The sequence below is a fragment of the Nilaparvata lugens genome, chromosome X (assembly GCF_014356525.2).
Source record: "Nilaparvata lugens isolate BPH chromosome X, ASM1435652v1, whole genome shotgun sequence".
In the NCBI taxonomy this organism is placed as follows: domain Eukaryota; kingdom Metazoa; phylum Arthropoda; class Insecta; order Hemiptera; family Delphacidae; genus Nilaparvata; species Nilaparvata lugens.
Genome location: NC_052518.1, coordinates 20,675,776 through 20,697,458, shown reverse-complemented (window position 1 = coordinate 20,697,458; position 21,683 = coordinate 20,675,776). Strand labels below are relative to the sequence as shown.

Sequence of the window (21,683 nt, the reverse complement as noted above, 5' to 3'; positions counted from 1 at the left end):
AAATGTTATTTATACTATGCAATAATATTGTTTTATTTATAATGAGAGAATAATACCTTTGAGAATCTCGACCATAAACACATTCATTTTGTTATGATGTAAAAAATAGATGGATTGAATATTTGAAAGGATTCAGCCTACTCTGTATAATACCTACAGTCATACAGTACTTGAAATAGCCTACATAACCTGAAAAAAATAATCTATTTAATATTATAATTTTGAAAGATTCATGAGTCTACATTACACTGTGAAGATTCATATTTATTATTCGGCATTACATTTTTTTAACAATCTTCTACTAATTTAAATTTTTCAGACTACTTCAAGTGAGGCAACCTTTATCTGCTTATTAGCTGGACGTACAGAAGCTATCTATAGATATAAAGAACTGGATTACAACTTGGAGGATGCTGAGATTAACAGTAGATTAGTGGCATATTGTTCAGATCAGGTAAGCCTCGATGAATTTATGAAAATTAAATTTAATAAATTTAAAATTATTTTATATTTTTTTCAGTAGATAAATAGTCACAAACGATACTAGTCTAATCGTTTAGTTCTATTCTACAAAACAAAGAGAGGTACTTTTATTACGTTTTAACGAGAAATTAAGTTTTTCAGTTGCTCTATTAAACAAATAAAAATTCAATTTACGATTCATCATAGTATCATATTCCATCGATACTTCAGTATAATACTACAACTTATACAAGTACAATATTTACGATTCATAGAATAAAATTTTAGTACATTTTGATATTAATAAAATAATAGAATAAGAATTCAATTATATTTAAAATAAATCGAAATAAATTTGATTATATCAGTTATAATTTGTATTCTTATTCTATTATTTTATTAATTTCAAAGGGTACTATATATTCTATTTTATAAAAGAAAAGTAGCCCTGCATTCATACATTTTAAGAATATACGATTCAATAAAATTCAAGTGTAGTATAATAATTATGCACTCCAATTCTATAGAATAATTTATGTACGGCTGTAATTAATTCTATCTTGAATGCTATAGCTTATGTTGAATTTTTGAAAGACAACAAAATAAAAATTTCAAGAATTAGTAGTTTGCTTTGTTAATTGTAAATTTGATTAAATCAGGTGCCAAGAGTAATTAATTATCATACACACTTCATGAAACTTCAAAATAACATACTACATCATACAGAGTGGGTGAAAAGTCCGAGAACGGCTTAATATCTCATACGCAAATGTAATTTGACAGTGGGTGTGATTGGGGATCCCACTCAAATTGAAAAAAAAACTACTTTACTATGACATAAAAAATCTGGTCCACCATCTTGGATCCGCCATATTGAATGCAACTTTATTTTTTCAAATACGAAGGTGGTCATATGATACATGATTTCGATGCAGACCTTCAAGTGAAAATTACTGGCAAAAACCGCACATAGATATCTCAAACCGTTTCGAAGATATTCACATTATTAATCAATATTATTCAAAGCAGAAAGGAGAGGAAAAAGTCCGAGAACGGCCTAATATCTCATACACAAAAGTAATTTGATGGTGGGTGATGATTGGGGATCCTATTCAAATTGAAAATACTACTTTACTATGACTATACAAATCTGGTCCGCCATCTTGGATCCGCCATTTCTAATGTAACTTTATTTTTTCAAATGGAAAGGTGGTCATGCGATACATGATTTCTATACGGAATTTTAAGAAAATTGAATGGTGAAAACCGCACATAGATATCTCAAACCGTTTAGAAGATATCCACATTGTTAATCAATACCATGCAAATCAGAAAATGAAATATATAAGTGGTATTTATTAATAATAAGAATATCTTCTAAACGGTTTGAGATATCGATGTGCGTTTTTCACCATTCATTTTTTCTTAAAATTCCATATCGAAATCATGTATCACATGGCCACCTTCCTATTTAAAAAAAAATAAAGTTTCATTCAAAATGGCGGATCCAAGATGGTGGACCAGATTTTTTAAGTCATACCAACGTAGTTTTTTCAATTTGAGTAGGACCCCCAATCACACCCACCATTAAATTACCTTTGTGTATTATATATTAAGCCGTTCTCGGACTTTTCACCCACTCTGTATACAGATGAACTTGAATTAAATCATTAATATTGCTGTTTACAATTAATTGCAACATTTATTGCATCAAATTTATTTTATTTTATAAATTTAGGCACACAGCTCAGTAGAAAAGGCAGGCTTGATAGGCTTGGTGAAGATGAGATACATTGAATCTGATGACAACCTGTCCTTGAGAGGAGATAAGTTGGTTGAAGCGATCGCACAAGACCGAAACAAAGGTCTCATTCCATTCTTCGTAAGTGGATAATTATATATTCGTATGAATAAGTTTTATATTACTTTCTTCTACTTTTATGTTGAATCAGTCTCTTACATCAATCTGGCAATGACCATTCATCATCTAAAAATGAATCTTACTGATTTTTTATAAATATTTTCAAAATGTGACCAATGAGAATTTTCTCAATCCAGCAATGAACATTCATTCATCACCTCAAAATCAGACTTGAGTTCTTGATTATTCTATAAATATTTTCAGAAAAGAAGTTTAATATATTTTGAATTAGAGCCAATCGAGAAGAGAAAGCTATAATTGAAAATAAATGGGCATTTAACTGGACGTGTGACACTGTATTGATTGAAATAATATATTTCATATTAATTTATAATTAAAAATAAAAGCCAAACTTTTACTGACAAAGTAACATAGATAGCGCTAAATAAATTTTAAGGCTCCTTTTCAATGTTTTGATGCTATAAATAATTTTCTGAAAAATAAATTTTCAAGTAAACTAGGCATAGTAAGCTAATCTAATATTGGAAAGCTAATAAGTAGCGCTAAATGAATTTTGAGATTCCTGTTTGATTTTGAGCCAATTCAAGTAATTTTCGGTTTCTAGGACAATCAATCTGATGAACCATTAAATAAAATTTAGGCTTTGAAAAATGGTTTCATGGTTCATTACATTATTTATTTGTAGTCCATTATTATGTGGTTGTAACAACTTTATTGTCCGTATTTAGAACTGTGTTTGGTTGTGAAATGTAAAAAATGTGCTCCACAACAAATTATTATCCAGGATTTGCAAAACTGTGTTGGTTGCAAAATGTTCAACAAATTATTCAGAACTGAATCATTATGGTTGAATTGGAAAGACGTCAGTGCCAGGCCCCTAGGCCAATAAGGTGGTCCCTCAGGGCTGCGAAGGGATATTAATCGAGCACTACAATCAGCTTATATAGGGATTGTTTTCTCCCTTAGGGACCAATTACTAGTGCTCACAGCTGTCCGCAATGCTTTCTCATGTGGCAACTCTAGCTTTTTCAGACTTCATTGACAATTAGGACTCAGTCTTCTTCTTTCTCTTCTTCTCATCCTTTTCTTTCACCTCCCACATCTCATTTTCTTTTCCTCCTTCAATTTTGTTTTTTTTCTCCATCTTCTTCTTATTTTTCTTCTCCTCCTTTTTCCTTCTCCTGTCCTCTTCTTCCTTCTTTCTTCCTCGTCTGACCATCTTCTGATGCGCGCTCCATTCTTCCTCTTCTTTATCTAAACGTTATTTCAGTTGAATGCCGACAATTCCCACAATAACCAGATCAATCTGTCAGCAAGATGATGGAGCTTCCTCTGCACTCTTCTAGACGTCACACAAAAAAGATTTTTAGAACAATCGTTTATTTCTTCAAGATCGGATTCGACTTTGAAAATTATTTAGTACACACCATCTGGGACAATATTTATTTTCTTCCGACTGCATTTCTTTGCTGAAGATGATGTTCCCTTTGTGCGTGTGTGAGTAATACACATATCACCTCCTATATGAGAAACTATGATCGATACATCTGTCTGATCCATTTAATTTAATTGTGGAAATAAAATTAAATTGTAACCAATGATGATGATATTATTATTATTATTACTATTATTATTATTATTACTATTATTATTATTATTATTATTATTATTATTATTATTATTATTATTATTATTATTATTATAATTTTGGGATCACTGATTGATTATATCAATGTACTATTTCTATGTTTTTTTTTAATATAATGTAAAACTTTACTCCTCCAGTCAAACCTTCTTTAGAAAGTTTTGGAGAATTTATATTTCGTCTGGTTTATAATATTTAAAATTTTCCACTGAAAAGGAATTTTCTAATCTTTTGTCATTCTTTCTTTTTTTATTATTCTTCATTTGTTTAGTTTGTGAGATTTCTTTTTATAAGTGTATTTTTCATTTTTGTTTGTTATATTTTCTATAATAAACTCCCTTCTTCTGGGGGTACCAGGACGAAGGGAAAAGGAAAAAGGAAAGGAAAGGATTATTATTAATATTATTATTATTATTATCATTATTATTATTAAGAGCCATGAATAGACCTAGTTTTAGGTGGGTTCCAAACCATTATGAAGTGATATTGACGGAGCATACCAGTTGTTCTTAGATCATGGAGCTTATTACCGGTACCTTATCTGTGCGATTATAATGTGCATAATAAATAACTCAATGCTTTCAATTTCTGTGAATCCAATTTCAATTTTTTGTAACTAATGAAACTGTCCACTTTGAATATATTTTTATGTACAATAATTCATTCAGTAATTTAAAATTAAAACTACCCTACTGACGTGGTTTAGAGGTGGAAGTGGATTTACTTGCTAAACCTTGCCTAAAGATTTATGAGATTGATAGTAAATGATATTTATTCATACATTGAATTACTTACTTTTGTGTCTCAGATTTTTTCATTACCTACTGATATTACCTATTTATAAAATTAGCACTTGGCACAGAGATGTTGTGGAATTTCTCCATATTAAGGTGGAATTGACAATATCTTTTTATTTCACCTTACGTATTTATAATTGTTCAGGTGACACTTAATGATCAAATACACTTCTTGTCATAGAAAATGAAAAATAGTATTTGAATTTTATTTATTCACAAACTAAAGTAAAATACACTTGGTATGGTAAATACCAAGTATCTAAATGTTGAAGTTAATTAAACTGAAATTTATTAATTTAAAAAAAAGTTGAAGAAAAATAATTTTTACCCCTAAATAAATGGAATAAAAAAATGAAAAAAACAAATGGAATAAATATGAAAAGATTAATTGATAATAATAATCAATCAGTCCGCTGAAACACAAGAAAAAACATTCTTTTCACCTCTGAAGTGTGTTCTTCTAAAAAGAATTGAAAATTTAATACGAGAACCACTGCCAACTAACCAACAAATTACCAATCAACTACTAACTAATTAGGAGTACTACCATAGCCACCTCTAGAGGTATTAGAGGTGGCTATGATACTACTCATCAAGAATCAATTCCATAGAAATTTCAGAACAATTCATCAGTTCCTTCCACTATAATACGCGCTTGCTTTTTTTTCGACTATTCTTAATTTGTAATAAATAGAAAGAGCGTCAATAATAATTGTTCAATTATTCATGTGACGTGGAAAATGGAAATCAGAAACGGAGTGAAAAATGTTGAAAGCAGAGGGAAAAAACGCGATGGAGTGTGGGAATTTTTCGTACGTACCAACAGCACTCACTCAGTGATTCATGCTACCAGGCTAACAGAGTTCAAAAGGGCGTGACGTCAGAAGAAGCCACGAGCTGCCGAATCATTCTCATGAGAAGTGATCGATACATCTGTCTATCCTTCAATTTATTTCATTGTGGAAAAAAATCAAATTGTAACCGATGATGATGATGATGATTATTATTATTATTATTGAAAAATATTTTTTGTCTTAATAACTAAGTAGCCGGAGATCAATTCTGATCTCAAGACTAAATAGTTGCAATTCAAAGCAGAGACTCATTCACTCTTTTCCAGATCAGAGGCTTAGAAACTTGCGTACAATATTAGTTGTACCAAGAACTGCTGCTTTCTGCATAATTTCATATGCCAGTTCTCCAACTGCAGTTGTTTCATTGCTTGTCTCCATTCTTTTGTGACCAGTCCATTGGCAGACACTACTATAGGGATTATCACCACCTTCCTTAATTTATACATATCTTTCAGTTCAACTGACAGGGGCTGGTATTTTCTTTTCTTTTCAGCAGTGGTACTCACAAGATTCTCATCAAGGGGCACTGCCACATTAATTATGTAAGCCTCTTTATTCTTTCTGTCAAACAAGACGATGTCTGGCCTGTTAGCCTCCACTGCTCTGTCAGTTGGCATCCCAAAGAAGTCTTCCTTTTTCACCATTCAAGACCATTTCTAGCTTACACTTGTAATAGGGCACCTCAGTCGCTATCAACTCATATCTTTTCACCAATGCCTGATGAACCACTTGTACAGCTAGTACAGAGCAGCCACCACAAATATGCTGTATCGATTCTATCGCTTTCCTGCAGAGCCGAAGCTACTATCCAATGTAAGTCCCATCACATATCTTTTGTATGTTCTAGTACTGATTACCTGGTCCTGAATGGCAAACATGAAACCTTCAGTCTCACCGAATATTCCACTAGTCTGCAACCATTCAATTGATTCTTTTTTGTCAACACAATCAGAATGAAGTACTGCAGCAAATCTTCCATGCAGCTCTTTCTGCTTCCACGCTTCCAGCCTCTCTTCTACTGAACTGGCTGTTAGCTGTTGGACTCCATGTGCCAGCTGCAATGGGCTGTACTCCCTTCCCTGTCTACCAGACAAACGGCCTTTAGCAGACCACTGTTTGCATTCTGGAATTATTTCCGCAGTCTGTCTTCCTGTTGATGACACATAGTCTCCAGACTCAAGAGGCCTCTTCCACCAACACCTCTAGGCAGGTAAGACACCAACACCTCTAGGCAACACCTCTGGATTGAGCTAAGGGTGATGAAGTCTATTCTTTGTCAAAGTTGTTCTTACCTTTCTGTCAAACTCCTGCAAAACTGTATCTGTCCACTTGACTATGCCAAATGTATACATGGCCACAGGGACTGCCCAGGTATTTATAGCAGATATTTTATTCCTAGAGCTAAGCCCTGTTCGGCATACCTTCTCAAGTCTTTGCACAGTCTTCCTTTGAATTTCTCTTCTTACGACAGTATCAGCTCTGCATAAGAGCTGAGCAAGATCCAAATACTTGTATTCATCTGGCCTGCCTAAACTCTGAATAAGCACTTCCTCAGTCAACTGTATAGCTCCATCACCCTCTCCTGATATTTGGCCTCGTTTCACATGCAGCACTTTACACTTTTCCAATCCGAATTCCATACATATTGAATCACTGAAGCTCTTAACAAGCTTGAGCATATTTTTCAACTGGTCTTGGTTGGCAGCATAAACCTTCAGGTCATCCATATATAAGGAATGTGATACCTTCACCTGAGGATTTCTTTTAAGCACATACTCATAGCCTGAGTCACAGAGCATTCTACTCAATGGGTTTAGAGCCATACAGAACCACAGGGGGCTCAAACTGTCCCCATGGAATATGCCTCGCCTGATTGGGACACCTTGTGTTCTGTATGATTCACTACCCCATCCCAGTGTGGTCCTCCACTGAGTCATCACACCAGACAAGAAGAAGTTCACAATTCCTGGGCTCACTTTTATACAGGTCCAGCACATGCCTCAGTCATGTGCACATTATTATTATTATTATTTTAAATTATTATTATTATTATTATTATTATTATTATTATTATTATTATATGGCGCTCATTACCTGTACCGGTACCTTATCTGTGCGATTTATAATGTGCATAATAAATAACTCGATGCTTTTAGAGAATGTCTATGAATTTCTATGAATTAAATTTAAAATTTTCTATAACTAATGAAAGAAACTGTCCATTATCAAAGATTTATGAGATTGATAGATAGATGGTAAATGATTATTTTTACTACTCCTGTGTCCCGGGTTATTTTTAGATGACACTTAATAATCAAAATTCACTTCTATGTCAAATAAAATGAAAAATAATATTTGAATTTGATTTATTCACAAATTCAGTAAATTCCAAGTATCCAAATATGTTAAAGTTAATAAAAATAAAATTCATCAATTAAAAAAGAAATGAAGAAAAATCATTTTTACCTCTAAAAATCATCATGTAATAAATATGAAAATAATTTAATTAATTATATAAATCAATCAATCATCAATCAATCAGTGTCCGCTAAAACACAAGAAAAACACTTTTCACCTCTGAAGTGTTTTTCTAAAGAGAATTGAAAAATTAAATACGAGAACCACTGCCAACTAATGAACACATTACCAACTAACCAACTAACTAATTAGAATCAATTCCATAGAAATTTCAGAACAGATCCCACTCTAATAATACGCGCTTACCTTTTTTTCGACTATTCTTAATTTCTAATATTTTTTTTAATTTTAGAATAATTTTGTTAATTTTTAATTTAATTTTCTAAAATAGATGAAGAAAGAAAGAAAGAACGTCAATAAATTTTTTTCAATTATTGAAACAGAATAATATATTGGAGATCTGACATGGAAAATGAAAATCAGAAACGAAGTAAAAAAATGTTGAAAGCAGACAGAGGAGGAGGAGAGAGCAGGAATGTGTTTTTTATGCCGGAATCCGGAAACAGCACTCACTCAGTGATTCATGCTACCAGGCTAACAGAGTTCAAATGGGCGTCACGTCAGAAGAAGCTATGAGCTGCCGAATCATTCTCACTTGAGTTGTAGAAACTGCTATTTTCCTCTGCTGCCCTGGTAGCTAAAGTTCGGCATAAAATGATTCAGTCGCGGTCCTTTGCCTCAACACAGCATGTGTGACGTATGCACAGGTAACAGTTATTCAAATGTAACGTTGAATGTAACGTTGTTTGTGATGACAGTTACCGAGCACTGTGTGACTGGAGGTGATACTGGCAATGAACACACTATAATCGTTTATAACTTATTCAAAAAAGGAACGTCATTCCGATTGATAACGAAATTATTATTCCAATAATAATATATCATTTCATTCAATATAATGGATGGGGTAATAACTCAGTCACATAACAATCAATACTTTATCATGATTATTTTTATTCTATTCAATCAATTGAAGGAGTATCATTGGAAATTATAGTATAAAATATATTATAATATTCTATGAAAAATGTGTTATACAAGATTGTAATTAATCATTATCAAGAAAAATAGATGATAAATATTTTCTGTATTTTTTATATTATTTTTGTAAATTCCTATTTCTTGAAGTTTGCTATTGTGGTTGTAATATTATTAAAGAACAACTACTGACAGCTGTGTGGAATCACATTTTATTACAGTATAAACAATGACATAAACTCTATAAAACATAAATAAATGTTAGGCCTTAGCAATAAATGAATTCCATAAAAATAAATTCATGAAACATAATGCCTGTAGCACCCTTTTATTATGTACAAAAATAAATATATAATGAATTGTCAATATATATGGTACATACATACTTTCTGAAGTAAGTTATCTTAGGCCTTTAGGTGAGTAAATGAACGGTTTGTCAACTCCAATAAGAAAATGCATGATTTGAAATTTCTGATTATAGCAAATTCTTTGTGTTTAATATCTTGAATTATTAAAATATTTCAAACAAAACCAGTATATTACTATTTGAAAGTAGAAACCTAACCCCGACCCTTTTACCTTTGAAACATTAACAAACATAACTCAGCTGAACCTAACCTTAAGTAACTTTTGAATTCAAATTCCCTCATTCAATACAAATACTGGGATTTGTGATTGTATTCAGAATTGTAAAAAAAAATTCTAGTAGTTCCAGGTAAGCTAAATCATTAATTTCATTCTAATTTAGTTTACTTTACTTTAGATTTGTTTAGAACAAAATACTATTTTATGATGCGAGTTGAATCTTGCAGGCACGCAGTCAGCCAATCAATACTCGGTCGCAATACCGGGAACACATAATACTTTCGAATAACTCTATGATAACTGTGACCGTTGCCGGTCAGTACTCTGTATAGACAATGATGATGAACTGTTTTTGATCCAGTCACAGTGAGTCACATCCATTGAGTTGAAACAGCTCTCTCACTCATTTTCACTCTCACTCACTCACTCTCTCTAACTCTCTTTCTCTATTCTATCTGCTGCCCTGGTATACTCCCTTCACAATCGTTGCCTTCCAAACGAACTTGAACTGACTGCTTTTCCTCAAGGGAAATAAAAAATATTTATTATATTTTAAAGAAGTATTGTTACTGAAGTCGAATATCTTAACTATATGTTTAATCAATTTCCAATTGGTTAATTGATGATGATGATGAAGTTGATAATTATAATTTGATTCTATTTATATAAAAAATGCAGTATTCAATCTTACATTTCTTTTGTAGTAACACTCTTATCTAAAAACCTTTAAAGATTTGGAAATATAATGACCAGTTTCATTACGTTGCAGCTTTGTGCCACCTTGGGAACCACTGGGGCTTGTGCTTTTGACAATCTGCAAGAATTGGGACCCATTTGTGAGTAGAACAACTCCGAATATCGAATAATTGAGGATGTTTATAATGCGTACTTGTTGAATTAGGGATTGAATTCAATGTGATTTTTATGAAAGGCCAACAGAAACATGAATGATTAAAACTTGTTACATTTTATCCCATGGAAAAAATAAAAATATTATGTACTTTGTTTTTTATGAAGAGATTTTTAAATATTTCAAATGTTATTCTGTTACCAAGCAAAAAATATTTAAATTAACGAAAATGACCATTCAAAAAAATAATAACTTGAATAGAATATATTAATACAATAATTCATTTATTGTATTATGAATATACAAATACATCATTAAAATTATACTAAATATAGAATAATTATTGATGATAATAATATAAAAATCGTATGTTTTATAAGTGATGCCCTTCAAAAAATCACATTTTCATTTGTATTATTGTATAGAAGCTTTCAATATGAAAATGTCTTTCTTGATAGTACTTCATTGTTATAATATATTTTTCATCTTCTCTAGTACCTATGTAAGAACCTTACTTTTAATATTTGAATACAAGAGGATGCATTAAGTTATTATAATAGCAGTAGACTAAAAAAAGATGTCGGCCAAAAAATAGTTTCAATATCGATAATGGCTTTTTCATTTTATATCTTTATGATTATATAAAGTTACTACCGCACCGGTACTTATGAGAGCCTATAATAATACATAATAATTATTATTATCATTTTAGAGCCAAAAAATCTAGATTTCAACTTGAGAGAAGAAATTTCTGGAGACTATCTATCCTTGGGCCAGAATCCTCAAACCAAATCAAATATTAAGAACCGTAGGCCTTCTGTCCAGTTAGGAGTATAGCACGGGCATGCAAAGCTGCTTTTAGTATTCGGCTTGAAATCGTACGCATGTAAAATCTTGTACTTGTTTGCTTGTTGCTGAAAAAATAAAATTTATTGAATGATTAAATCATTTAATTACTATACCACATTGCTCGATCATGAGAATAAAGAGATCTGGTGTGGCACACTCACACCACTTTCCTTGTCATGATGGAATATTTCTCACTGGTATATGTAGGCATCGAATTCCTTTATTGTATTTGTAATTTCATCCAATAGAACTACTGTATTTATATTATACGGTACTTGTTACTATTACTACAATCTATTTAACTTTGTTACTAGTTGATGTGCAGAAAAATTTATTTTATTGATAGGGTTTGTAAATATTCACTGTTCAAAAAATCTTCCATTTTTTGGTATTTCTTGTAATAAAATAATCAATTTAAAAAAACTTCTGAAATATGAGTTGATTGATATAAATAAAAGTTTTTGTGCAATAGCTTACAATAGATTATTATATTATAGAAACTCTTAAGAATAAGTGAATGTGATATAGGAAAAGGATAGAGTTTTTTGAAATTGTTTATGGAATCTAGAAGATTGTCGGATAGTAACTTATTTATAATGTTGGATTGAAATTTTTCTGCTGCATAAAATTGATTTATGTTTTCTGCAGGTAAGAGTCGATTAAAGAGAATAATCATTAATCATAATGTGAAAATATTAAAACTTAATATTTCAGTAAGCATAATTTTGACTTATTAAAAAAATTAATAATTATTTCAGGTGAAAAAGAAAGATTATGGCTTCATGTGGATGCAGCTTATGCTGGCACTGCCTTTATTTGTCCAGAATTTCGAAAATGGTTGAATGGTGTACATTATGCTGATTCAATTGCATTCAATCCTAGCAAATGGATGATGGTTCATTTCGATTGTACGGCTATGTGGTGAGAATTTTATTCTTGTTAATCTATTTGTTTTTAAAATGATGATAATTTTTTGACATGATTTTGTTTTCAATAATGAGACATTACAAAATTGAGCTGCAATTCCAGTAAAAACTAAACTCTAATGTCTATATTAGATTCTGTAAAAAATTAAACTCCAATGTCTAAATTAGTTGATTGTCTTTTACAATTTCTCAATATGACTTGGAAGTGAAAATTTTGTCAACTCATAGTATGTTTATGTGTGACTTACAACTCACAACATCCAAGGTTAATTAATATTTAATTCATAAATATACTAAATATGGACTTGTAATCGTTGTTGATTTGATATTACAGGGTGAAAAACAGTGGATCGTTGCATCGTACATTTAATGTGGAGCCTCTTTATTTACAACACGAGAACTCAGGTACATAACATTATTTATCAAATTCCAATCTACTTGATGATCATATTTATTCAAAGACTAGCAGGTAACACGTGCTCCGCAAGAGTCTATTTTAAAACTTGACAAACTGGAAACTTGACGATACCGATATCTTGAAGAACTGAAAATAGGTCTATAACCATCCTCGGTAAATTAAGAATCTATATGCAAAATTTCAAGTTAATCAGTCCAGTAGTTAAGACATGATGATGCGTTATTCATGAATTTCCTATCCCGTACATGTATAAACCAATTCTTTTTTCATCTATTATATTAGACTATAGATAGATAATATCAACTATCATTGAATGAATGTTGGAAATTAAGGTTGGAATCAATTAATTCCATCAATTGTAAATTAATGATTATTATTTGTAATAGGTTACAATTATTATGCAATATTGGTATTGAAATTCGTCTTATATTAATTCTTCATAGATATTCTAGATAAAAAAAATCATCAAACGAAAATCCAAAGTTAAATGTAGTAAACCACCCCGATGACTGCTACTACTGCAAATATTGACAACAGGGATAACAGCTAGATGGAAATTTGATGAGATCTACTATCTAAAAATAATTAATAATCTAATAATAATTATTATCATCTAGCTGTTATTCCTGTTGGCAATATTTGCAGTAGCAGAAGTCTTCGGGTTGGTTTACAGTATTAAACTTTGTATTTTCGTTCAATAATAACTATTTATCGATTAGCATTTGAATAAATGCAATTTCTCATCAATTTCCATCTATTCATTGAAAAAACAATCTTATCTTCAATTTAAATATCAATTTTGCATCTACAAGTAAATTAATTATTATTTTTCAATTTAATTTATTAAGACAAGAATAATATTTTATTTTGGACATTTTTCCTTGAAAACCAATAAAGTTTGCTTTCTTGATGAATTCCTAGGAAATATAGTGTTTAGCCTTTGTAGAATATTGATTGGAGATGGGAGAAAAACTTATAAAAGTCGATTAGTGAAATTAATCAGTTCATAATTTAACCTTATTCATTGTTTCATAAATTATTTCTCATCGAATGTGTTTTTATGCAAAGTTGTCTCGTGATAGATATCTCCGATTATGTGAATTCTACTAAAATATTGTATTCTATATACTGCACAGGTCTGGCGATTGATTATATGGTATGTATTCATGGAATGCAAAATTTTTTACATTTCACCTGACTACATACTTCATTTGGCTTTTCTGCGCTACTGATAATTGCAGAGCAATTGTAATATAATATATAGCACTCAAGTACTTCAATACACAAACACAAAAGTAGTGTACTTTTGAAAGATAAAACAAAGTATTAAAAATACCAAGTTTATGATTGCACTGTATAAAATGCTACTTTTAGGAAAATCACTTGGCACATACATCACGCTCTCAATCGAATGGTTCTAAATTAAATGATCAATTTATTGTTTTATTTTGAAAAATAGACCAAGAGAATAGAGAAGTGTCTAGCAGAGAGAAAAGTTTTTCAAGCAGCTTTCCTTGATATAGGGCAAGCCTTTGATAAATTATAAGCAGAGCGGTGATTGAATGGAATCTAGCGTGTATAGTGCAGTTAATAAGTGTACATATTAATTTAACAAAAGCAGTAAGAGTAGTGATGAGCACTAATGAGAAATTCGCTGTTTCATTTCTCAAGTAAATAAATAAATAAATTTTCATTTTCATTAAGCAACATTGGCAATAGACAAATTAAAAACTGATACTAGACATTATACAAGTCAGAAGGATGTAAGTTAATGTAATTGAACGTATTTACGGTGCCTATACAAATATAAACACAAACATCAAAACACTACACTACAACTAAAGTAAACCCAGCAGAATTCAATATTAATCACTATACAAACACAGTACCAAACAAGGCCTAGTCAAAATGGTTAAACTGGTAGTAGTACTCGCATCAATCAATTTCGGTCTAAATCAATGTCAGCTTCTCTGATGGTCAAGATTGTTTACCAAAACATACGTTCGTTGAGCAATAAAATAGATAGATTGGAAATATTCATTGACTTGGAAAACCACACTTTCTCATACTGACTGAGCATGGCCTAAAAAATAATGAACTGGGTTGTATCAATAAAGAAAATGTGCATCTCATTGATTGTTATTGTAGAGTTAATAAGGGCATGGGTGGTGTTGCAATTTTTCACAAAATAATCTGCAATAAACAGTTTTGAAATATTGCTGAGCTAAATGTGAGTGATCCCTGTGAGGAGGGTTGCATCGAACTAGCATGTTGTAAATTTAATATGAATAAAGAATCATACGTGCTTCTATAGTGAGGTCCACGTTATAATGTCAGAGGATAAAGATAGAAGAATAGCGATGCCGATTCTCTGCATTAATTAATTATATTTCTACACTGGCAAAAACATAATTGGCATCGTTGTGGACCTAGAAAAGGATAGTACCACCGGCTATGTCGAATGATAGACAAGGATAGCAAAACCAAAGTTGATCAAATACTGTCATTATAACGTGGACCTCACTATATTTGTTGACCGGCCTGCTAATGGTAACATACATTTGTTTTTTAACAATTTTTGTTAATGTTTTAAAAAATCTTTCGATCAATATTGGGACTAAATTAATATGTGCAGGAGATTTTAATGTTGATTTTTTGGTTGACTCTTTTCAACGTAGAGCTTTTTTGAATATATTGGATCAATTCAATTTGGAATATAACATCAGAGTTCCCACTTGGATAACAGTAATCAGTAAAACGGCTATAGATAATTTAATCACCAGCTCTACATTAATAAATAAGAATATTAACGTCATAGATTATTGGCTTTCTGATCATACAGCCCAGTCCATTGAATTGCATATAACAAAATGTTTTCATATGAGCCAACCAAAAAAAGTTACCAGCACCATACCTTCCGTAATTATTATAGTGTAGTGTTCCGTAGTGAAGTATCTGGCCAATTTGAGAGCAACATTGTCTGTATGGAATTGGAATTTCATTACCGAGGAAAAGGACAGAAACAGAAAATATGCGTTATTCATTGCACCTTCTTCCACTACTACAATATTCATTGCCCTGTAATGACCAAAGCTTTATCCTCAGTTAGGAAGTCGCGTAGTGCTCATTGGATAACACAAGAAATTATGCAAATTAGACTTTTACTTAAATTTGCAACGGGAAATGCGCATACTATTCCCAATTTCAATTTATGCCTCATTAAAAACATGAGTATCGATCGAGCAGTCGTAGCGAGCAGACGTAGTTTTTGTTTTAGTGAGAATAGTTGAAATAGTGTATACAATAGTTAAAGTGCTGAGTTCAGTGTTTTAATTGTTGTGCGCGAGTTCAGTGCCCTGCGCCAAAAAATCAGTTCAGTGCTGAATTATCATCTAGTCTGGCTAAGGAATGTAAAGAATGTGAGGAATGTCGATTCCCAAAAGATTGCCAACCTTCCTCGTGCCAGAGTTCGAAGAGGAGGAGGAAACCGATTACGACACGATGAGTCAACTTACACTGGCTAAGAGCGTTGATTCAGCGTCAATGACTGTCAACGTCAACAGTTCCCCGGAATCGTTTCTAAAAACGAACCAACTGAAAACTGCAACAGAGCAGTTTTTGTACAACGCATGGAAAGAAGTCACTTGTCAACAGAGTGAAGAGAGAGAAAGAATGAATAAGCTGGAAAAGGAGTTGGAGAGAGCACGGTTGGAGATCAACCAGCTGAAAGAGATGTTTTCTTCAGCATCTTCAACGAAACAGAAGCTTCAATCATCAGCTTCAAATACAATGCTACCAGCATCGTCTATAAGTAGCAATAAAAGTTATTCACCACCGAATTGGGAGGAAGAAGAGAAAATGGTGACATCAGAGACTGCATGGATTCTTCCTAAACAAAAGAAGAGAAAAATCCGTGACTCACCAGAAAAATAAGGCCTGCAACTGAGTCTACAAGTATAAAACCGAGTTTTGTTCAAGCAATGTTCAACCGAGCAATGTTCAAGAGTATTCGAAGATTAAAGAAGCATTGAAATCGAAAAATCTCAATTTCAGTGCCAACATGATGAACAACAACCAGCTAAAATTGAGCAAATGCTCTGTTGCAGTTTTCAGTTGGTTCGTTTTTAGAAACGATTCCGGGGAACTGTTGACGTTGACAGTAATTGAATGTTGAAACTGAACAAGAATACAGAGATTTAACTAAGATGTTAAATGAAGCTAAATATGAATGGCACACGTGCGAAAACAAACAAACTCGTCCAATTCGTGTCATGGCTAAAGAGCTTCATCCATCATGCGATCCAGTCGAGGATATAAAGAACGATCTTCTAAGCAGAGGCTTTCAAATAATCAGTGCTGTCAACAAAATGAAAAAAGTGAAAAAGGATGGAAAAGAACACATTATCAGACTTCCAATGTTCATGTAACATTCAAGAATACTGAAGATACAAAAAAATATTTGAAAGTAAACATATTTGCTATATGAAAGTGAAAATTGAATCAATTAGAAGTAATAAAATGATTACACAGTGTAATCGTTGTCAGCAGTTTGGTCTTACACATACTGTCAACATGAACCTGTGTGTGTGAAGTGTGCTGGAAAACACTGTTTTCGTTTACTATTTCGTGTACCAAGGCTAAAGAAACCCCAACCAAATGTTTCAATTGTGCTGAGGCTCACCCAGCTAACTACAGAGGCTCTCTCATCGCTAAAGAGCTTCAGAGAAGAAGAACTGAAAAAGAAAACATAGTTAAAAGAAGTAGCAAAGACCACATACAACTAAACAGAGAAACTTCACTTCAAAAAAGTACACTGGAGAAATATCCTATTCCCAAGTAACGAAACTCACTCCAAGCCTACAACAGGAGAGCCAATCAAAGCAACAACAACAACCAGTTGAAGTCAATAAGGTTTTGCAGGAAATTTTGAACAGTTTAAATATTCTTTCTGGACGACTTGACAGCTTGGAAGGGAAGAGTAAGAGTATCGAGAAGAAAACTAAAAAATGAATATTACAAGCCAACAAGATATTAGGATTGCTACCTGGAATGCCAATGGAATAAATAATATCAATAATAATAGAAAACAAGAAATAGAAATATTTCTAAAGACCCAAAATATAGATGTGTGCCTTAACTCTGAAACCCATTCAACTGACCAGACTCACTTCAAAATCAATGGATATAATGTTTACGAAACTATTCATCCTCAAAATCTTCCACAAGTGCTGTAATAGTGAAGGAGAGTATTAAATACTATGAAGACTTCAGTATTCAAAGTAATGAAATACAGCTAACTGTAGTTGGAATAGAGTCAATCAGGCTTGGTGCAATGAGCGCTACTATCCAGAGATTGTCAGTTTGGTGTAAGGGCAAGCATTCCTGACTAGCAATTGGGAGGTACCGGGTTCGATTCCCGGGCTGGCAACTAATTTTTGGATAGTAGTTCTCATCGAATTTCCATCTAGCTGTTAACCCTGTTGTCAATGTCTGCAGTAGCAGAGGTCTTCGGGGTGATTTGCAGCATTTATTTAGGATTTTCGTTAAATAATAATCAGCATTTGAATAAATGCATTCTCTATTTAATTCCATCTGTAAAATAAAAAATAATCTGAATACAAAAAAGCACCTGGGTTTGATCTGAGTACAGGGTAAATCTTGAAGAAACTTCCAAGGAAAGGTATTGTCATGCTAACATACTTATTCAATGCATCACTCCGATTACAGCATTTTCCTACAATTTGGAAGGTGGCAGAAGTTATTATGTTGCAAAAGCCTGGGGAATGTCCTCAAGAAGCAAAATCATACCGCCCAATATCTCTTCTACCTGTAATTTCAAAGTTTTTTGAGAAATTGCTAATGAAGAGATTGACTCCCATCATAAGTAGCAGGAATCTGATACCAGCCTATCAATTTGGTTTCAGGCAGAAGCACTCAACCCTGGACCAAGTACATAGAATTACCAATATAATAGAAAAGTCATTAGAGAAAAAATCGATATGTTCAGCAATCTTCCTTGATGTGGCACAGGCATTTGACAAAGTGTGGCATGAAGGACTGATCATCAAACTTCATAAAATTCTCCCCACTCAACTTGTAAAACTTTTAAAATCATACATCAACAACAGATTATTCAGAGTAAAACAAGGTGACGACGTCTCCAAATTGAAGGAAATAAGGGCAGGAGTTCCACAGGGTAGTGTTCTTGGACCAGTTCTTTATGTGCTGTACACAAGCGATCTTCCTGAATTGGATACAGTGACAATAGCTACTTTTGCTGATGATACTGCAATACTGGCAGAAGGGGAAACAGTACAAGAAGCAGCCACAAAACTACAGAATGCTAGCAACATATTCAGTGCATGGACCAAAAAATGGAGAATTCGATTGAATGAGATGAAGTCTATTCATATCAACTTCACAAACAAAATTTATTATCAATGATCCGATTCGAATAAATCTGAATGGGAATGTAGTACCACACAGCAACACAGCAAAATACCTTGGAATGACTCTTGATGCCAAGTTGAAATGGAATGAGCATATAAAGATGAAAAGGAGCGAGCTAGGACTCAAATACAGTAAAATCTATTGGCTGTTGGGCCGTCAATCACAACTCTCATTGGACAACAAGTTATTGATTTACAAACAAATTCTAAAACCTGTCTGGAATTGTATGGAATTCAGCTTTGGGGCTGCTCTAGAACTTCTAACATCAGTCAGATTCAAACATTCCAAAACAAAGTACTGCGGAACATGATGAATGTGCCCTGGTACATAAGGAACAGCGATTTGCACCGAGATCTGCACATCCCCTATGTTACCTGTGAGATAAGACGATTGGCAGCCCATCATGAGTCACGTCTTCATCAACACGACAACACCGAAGTCATCCAACTACTAGACAACACTGAACTCACTAGGAGGTTGAAGAGAACAAAGCCCTTCGAGTTGGTGTAGTGCTAGTGGAGTTAAAAAAGTATATTGAATAAAAGTGTAGTGAAATAATTTAAAGTATAGTGAAATTATAAATTGGAACTGTAGGCTTCACTGGAAGACTTTAGCAATAAAAACTAATTTAGGATAAGAAATAACAGAACAAAATTAATGGTTAGTCCTAGTGACTAGTTTTAATAGAAATAACAAAAAACATAAAAAAGCATTACTATCAGCTAATTACTGAAGCTAAAAAACGTTACTATGGAGATATGATAAGAAATTCATCAAATAAATCTAGAACTAGTTGGAATGTGATTAATCAATTCAGAGGTAAAAATGTACTGGAAAGAAAATAATCTTTAGCTCTTGATATTGGGAACGTACTTATGACTATTCAAGAGGAAATTGCAGCTGAATTCAATAAATTCTTTGCAACTACTGCTCAAAGAATAAATGAGAAAATGGAAAAACACAACACTCATGTAATAGTACTCCTGATAGCGTTCCTAGCTCCCATGTTTCGCCGCCTGATCACTTTAACACCTACAAATGAAGAGGAAATCTCACGTATAATCAATTACTTCAAGCCAAAAAATAGCACAGGACATGATGACATCCCGTTGAGGGTATTAAAGAACTGTTGCGTGAGGCGGTTGTCCAGCCGCTCGTTTCCATTATCAACTCCATGCTCAAAAGCGGGGTATTTCCCAACATTTTGAAGATTGCCAAGGTACTTCCACTTTTCAAAGAGGGCAGTAAACATGACATTAACAATTATAGACCTATTTCGTTATTGACAGCTTTTTCAAAGATTTTTGAAACGATAATTCTTATTATAGACTTGTATCTTACCTCTCTGAACATAATCTAATTTTACCAAACCAGCATGGATTTGTAAAGAACAGGTCAACTGCTAGTACAGCCCTCATCGAGGTATTTGAAAATATAATAAAAGATATTGAAGGTTGCAACTACACTTGTGGAGTAATAAGCTCGACCTCTCTAAAGCATTCGAGTGTGTAGATCATGAGTTGCTTTTGGAAAAATTAACTGGACTTGGTTTAAGAGGAAAAGTGTATGATTTAATAAGGTCTTACCTTTCTGATCGGTATCAGTATGTTTCAATTCATGGTAGTCACGGACAAACAGCTTCAAACCTAATCAGAATATCATAAGAAGTACCACAGGGATCTATTCTGGGACCACTTCTCTTCATACTGTACCGGTACATAGTACATAGTACATCTGTTCACTTGTTCCTTTCAATAAACTTACCTTATATGCGGATGACATATTTTTGATTTTTTCACATAAAAACTTGAATGAGATGGAGATTAATTGTAACTTGATATGCAATAGAGTCGTTCAATTTTTCAACTCAGTTTCCCTCACAGTTAATTCAAAGAAGAGTAGTCTCATTGATTTCAGCCGAAGACATAACGCTTTCTAACCTCAGTTGTACATAGGGAACGATTTTATTAGTATTAAAGATTATGTAAAATTACTTGGTTTGAAATTTGATTCAAAACTTGCATGGGATGAGCATATGTAAATTTTATTATCGACAAGGTTAGTAAAGGCTTATTTGTTATCAGAAACATTGTGAGACTTGCTCCAACTTCAGATTCTAGAATGGTATATTTTTCACTGTTCTATTCACATGTGGCTTATGGCATAGAGTTGTGGGGAAGCATAGTAAAGCTACAGTTTCTAAAAATATTCAGACCACAAAAAAGAGCAATCCGCTACTTGGCGGGGCTGATGTCCAATGATTCTTGTAAACAGGCTTTTGTTGACTTAAATATACTTACGCTACCATCGATTTATATCTTCAAACTGTTTATTTTCACTCACAAGCATTTATCTGATCTGAATACAATTGCTGATATCCACACTTATAATACCAGAGGGAGAAATAAACTGTCTTTGAGTCAACACCGATTGCAGCCGTACGAGAAAATTCCCTCTCATATTGGAGCGAAGTTGTTTAATGATTTACCTACCGAGCTGCAGTCCTTGT

At 32.7% G+C, this 21,683-nt stretch overlaps 1 protein-coding gene across 1 annotated transcript in view; it reads left to right on the top strand.

Moving 5' to 3' along the window:
• LOC111049406 (histidine decarboxylase) overlaps positions 1-14,010 on the top strand; it is a 28,301-nt gene extending 14,291 nt beyond the window's left edge. The window contains exons 6-11 of the mRNA XM_039442979.1: positions 320-454; positions 2,201-2,344; positions 10,451-10,517; positions 12,139-12,301; positions 12,641-12,711; positions 13,861-14,010. Coding sequence (XP_039298913.1) covers positions 320-454; positions 2,201-2,344; positions 10,451-10,517; positions 12,139-12,301; positions 12,641-12,711; positions 13,861-13,922 — 642 coding nt within the window. The 3' untranslated portion in view covers positions 13,923-14,010. The remainder of the gene's footprint in view (positions 1-319; positions 455-2,200; positions 2,345-10,450; positions 10,518-12,138; positions 12,302-12,640; positions 12,712-13,860) is intronic.
• The last annotated feature ends 7,673 nt before the right edge of the window (positions 14,011-21,683 follow it).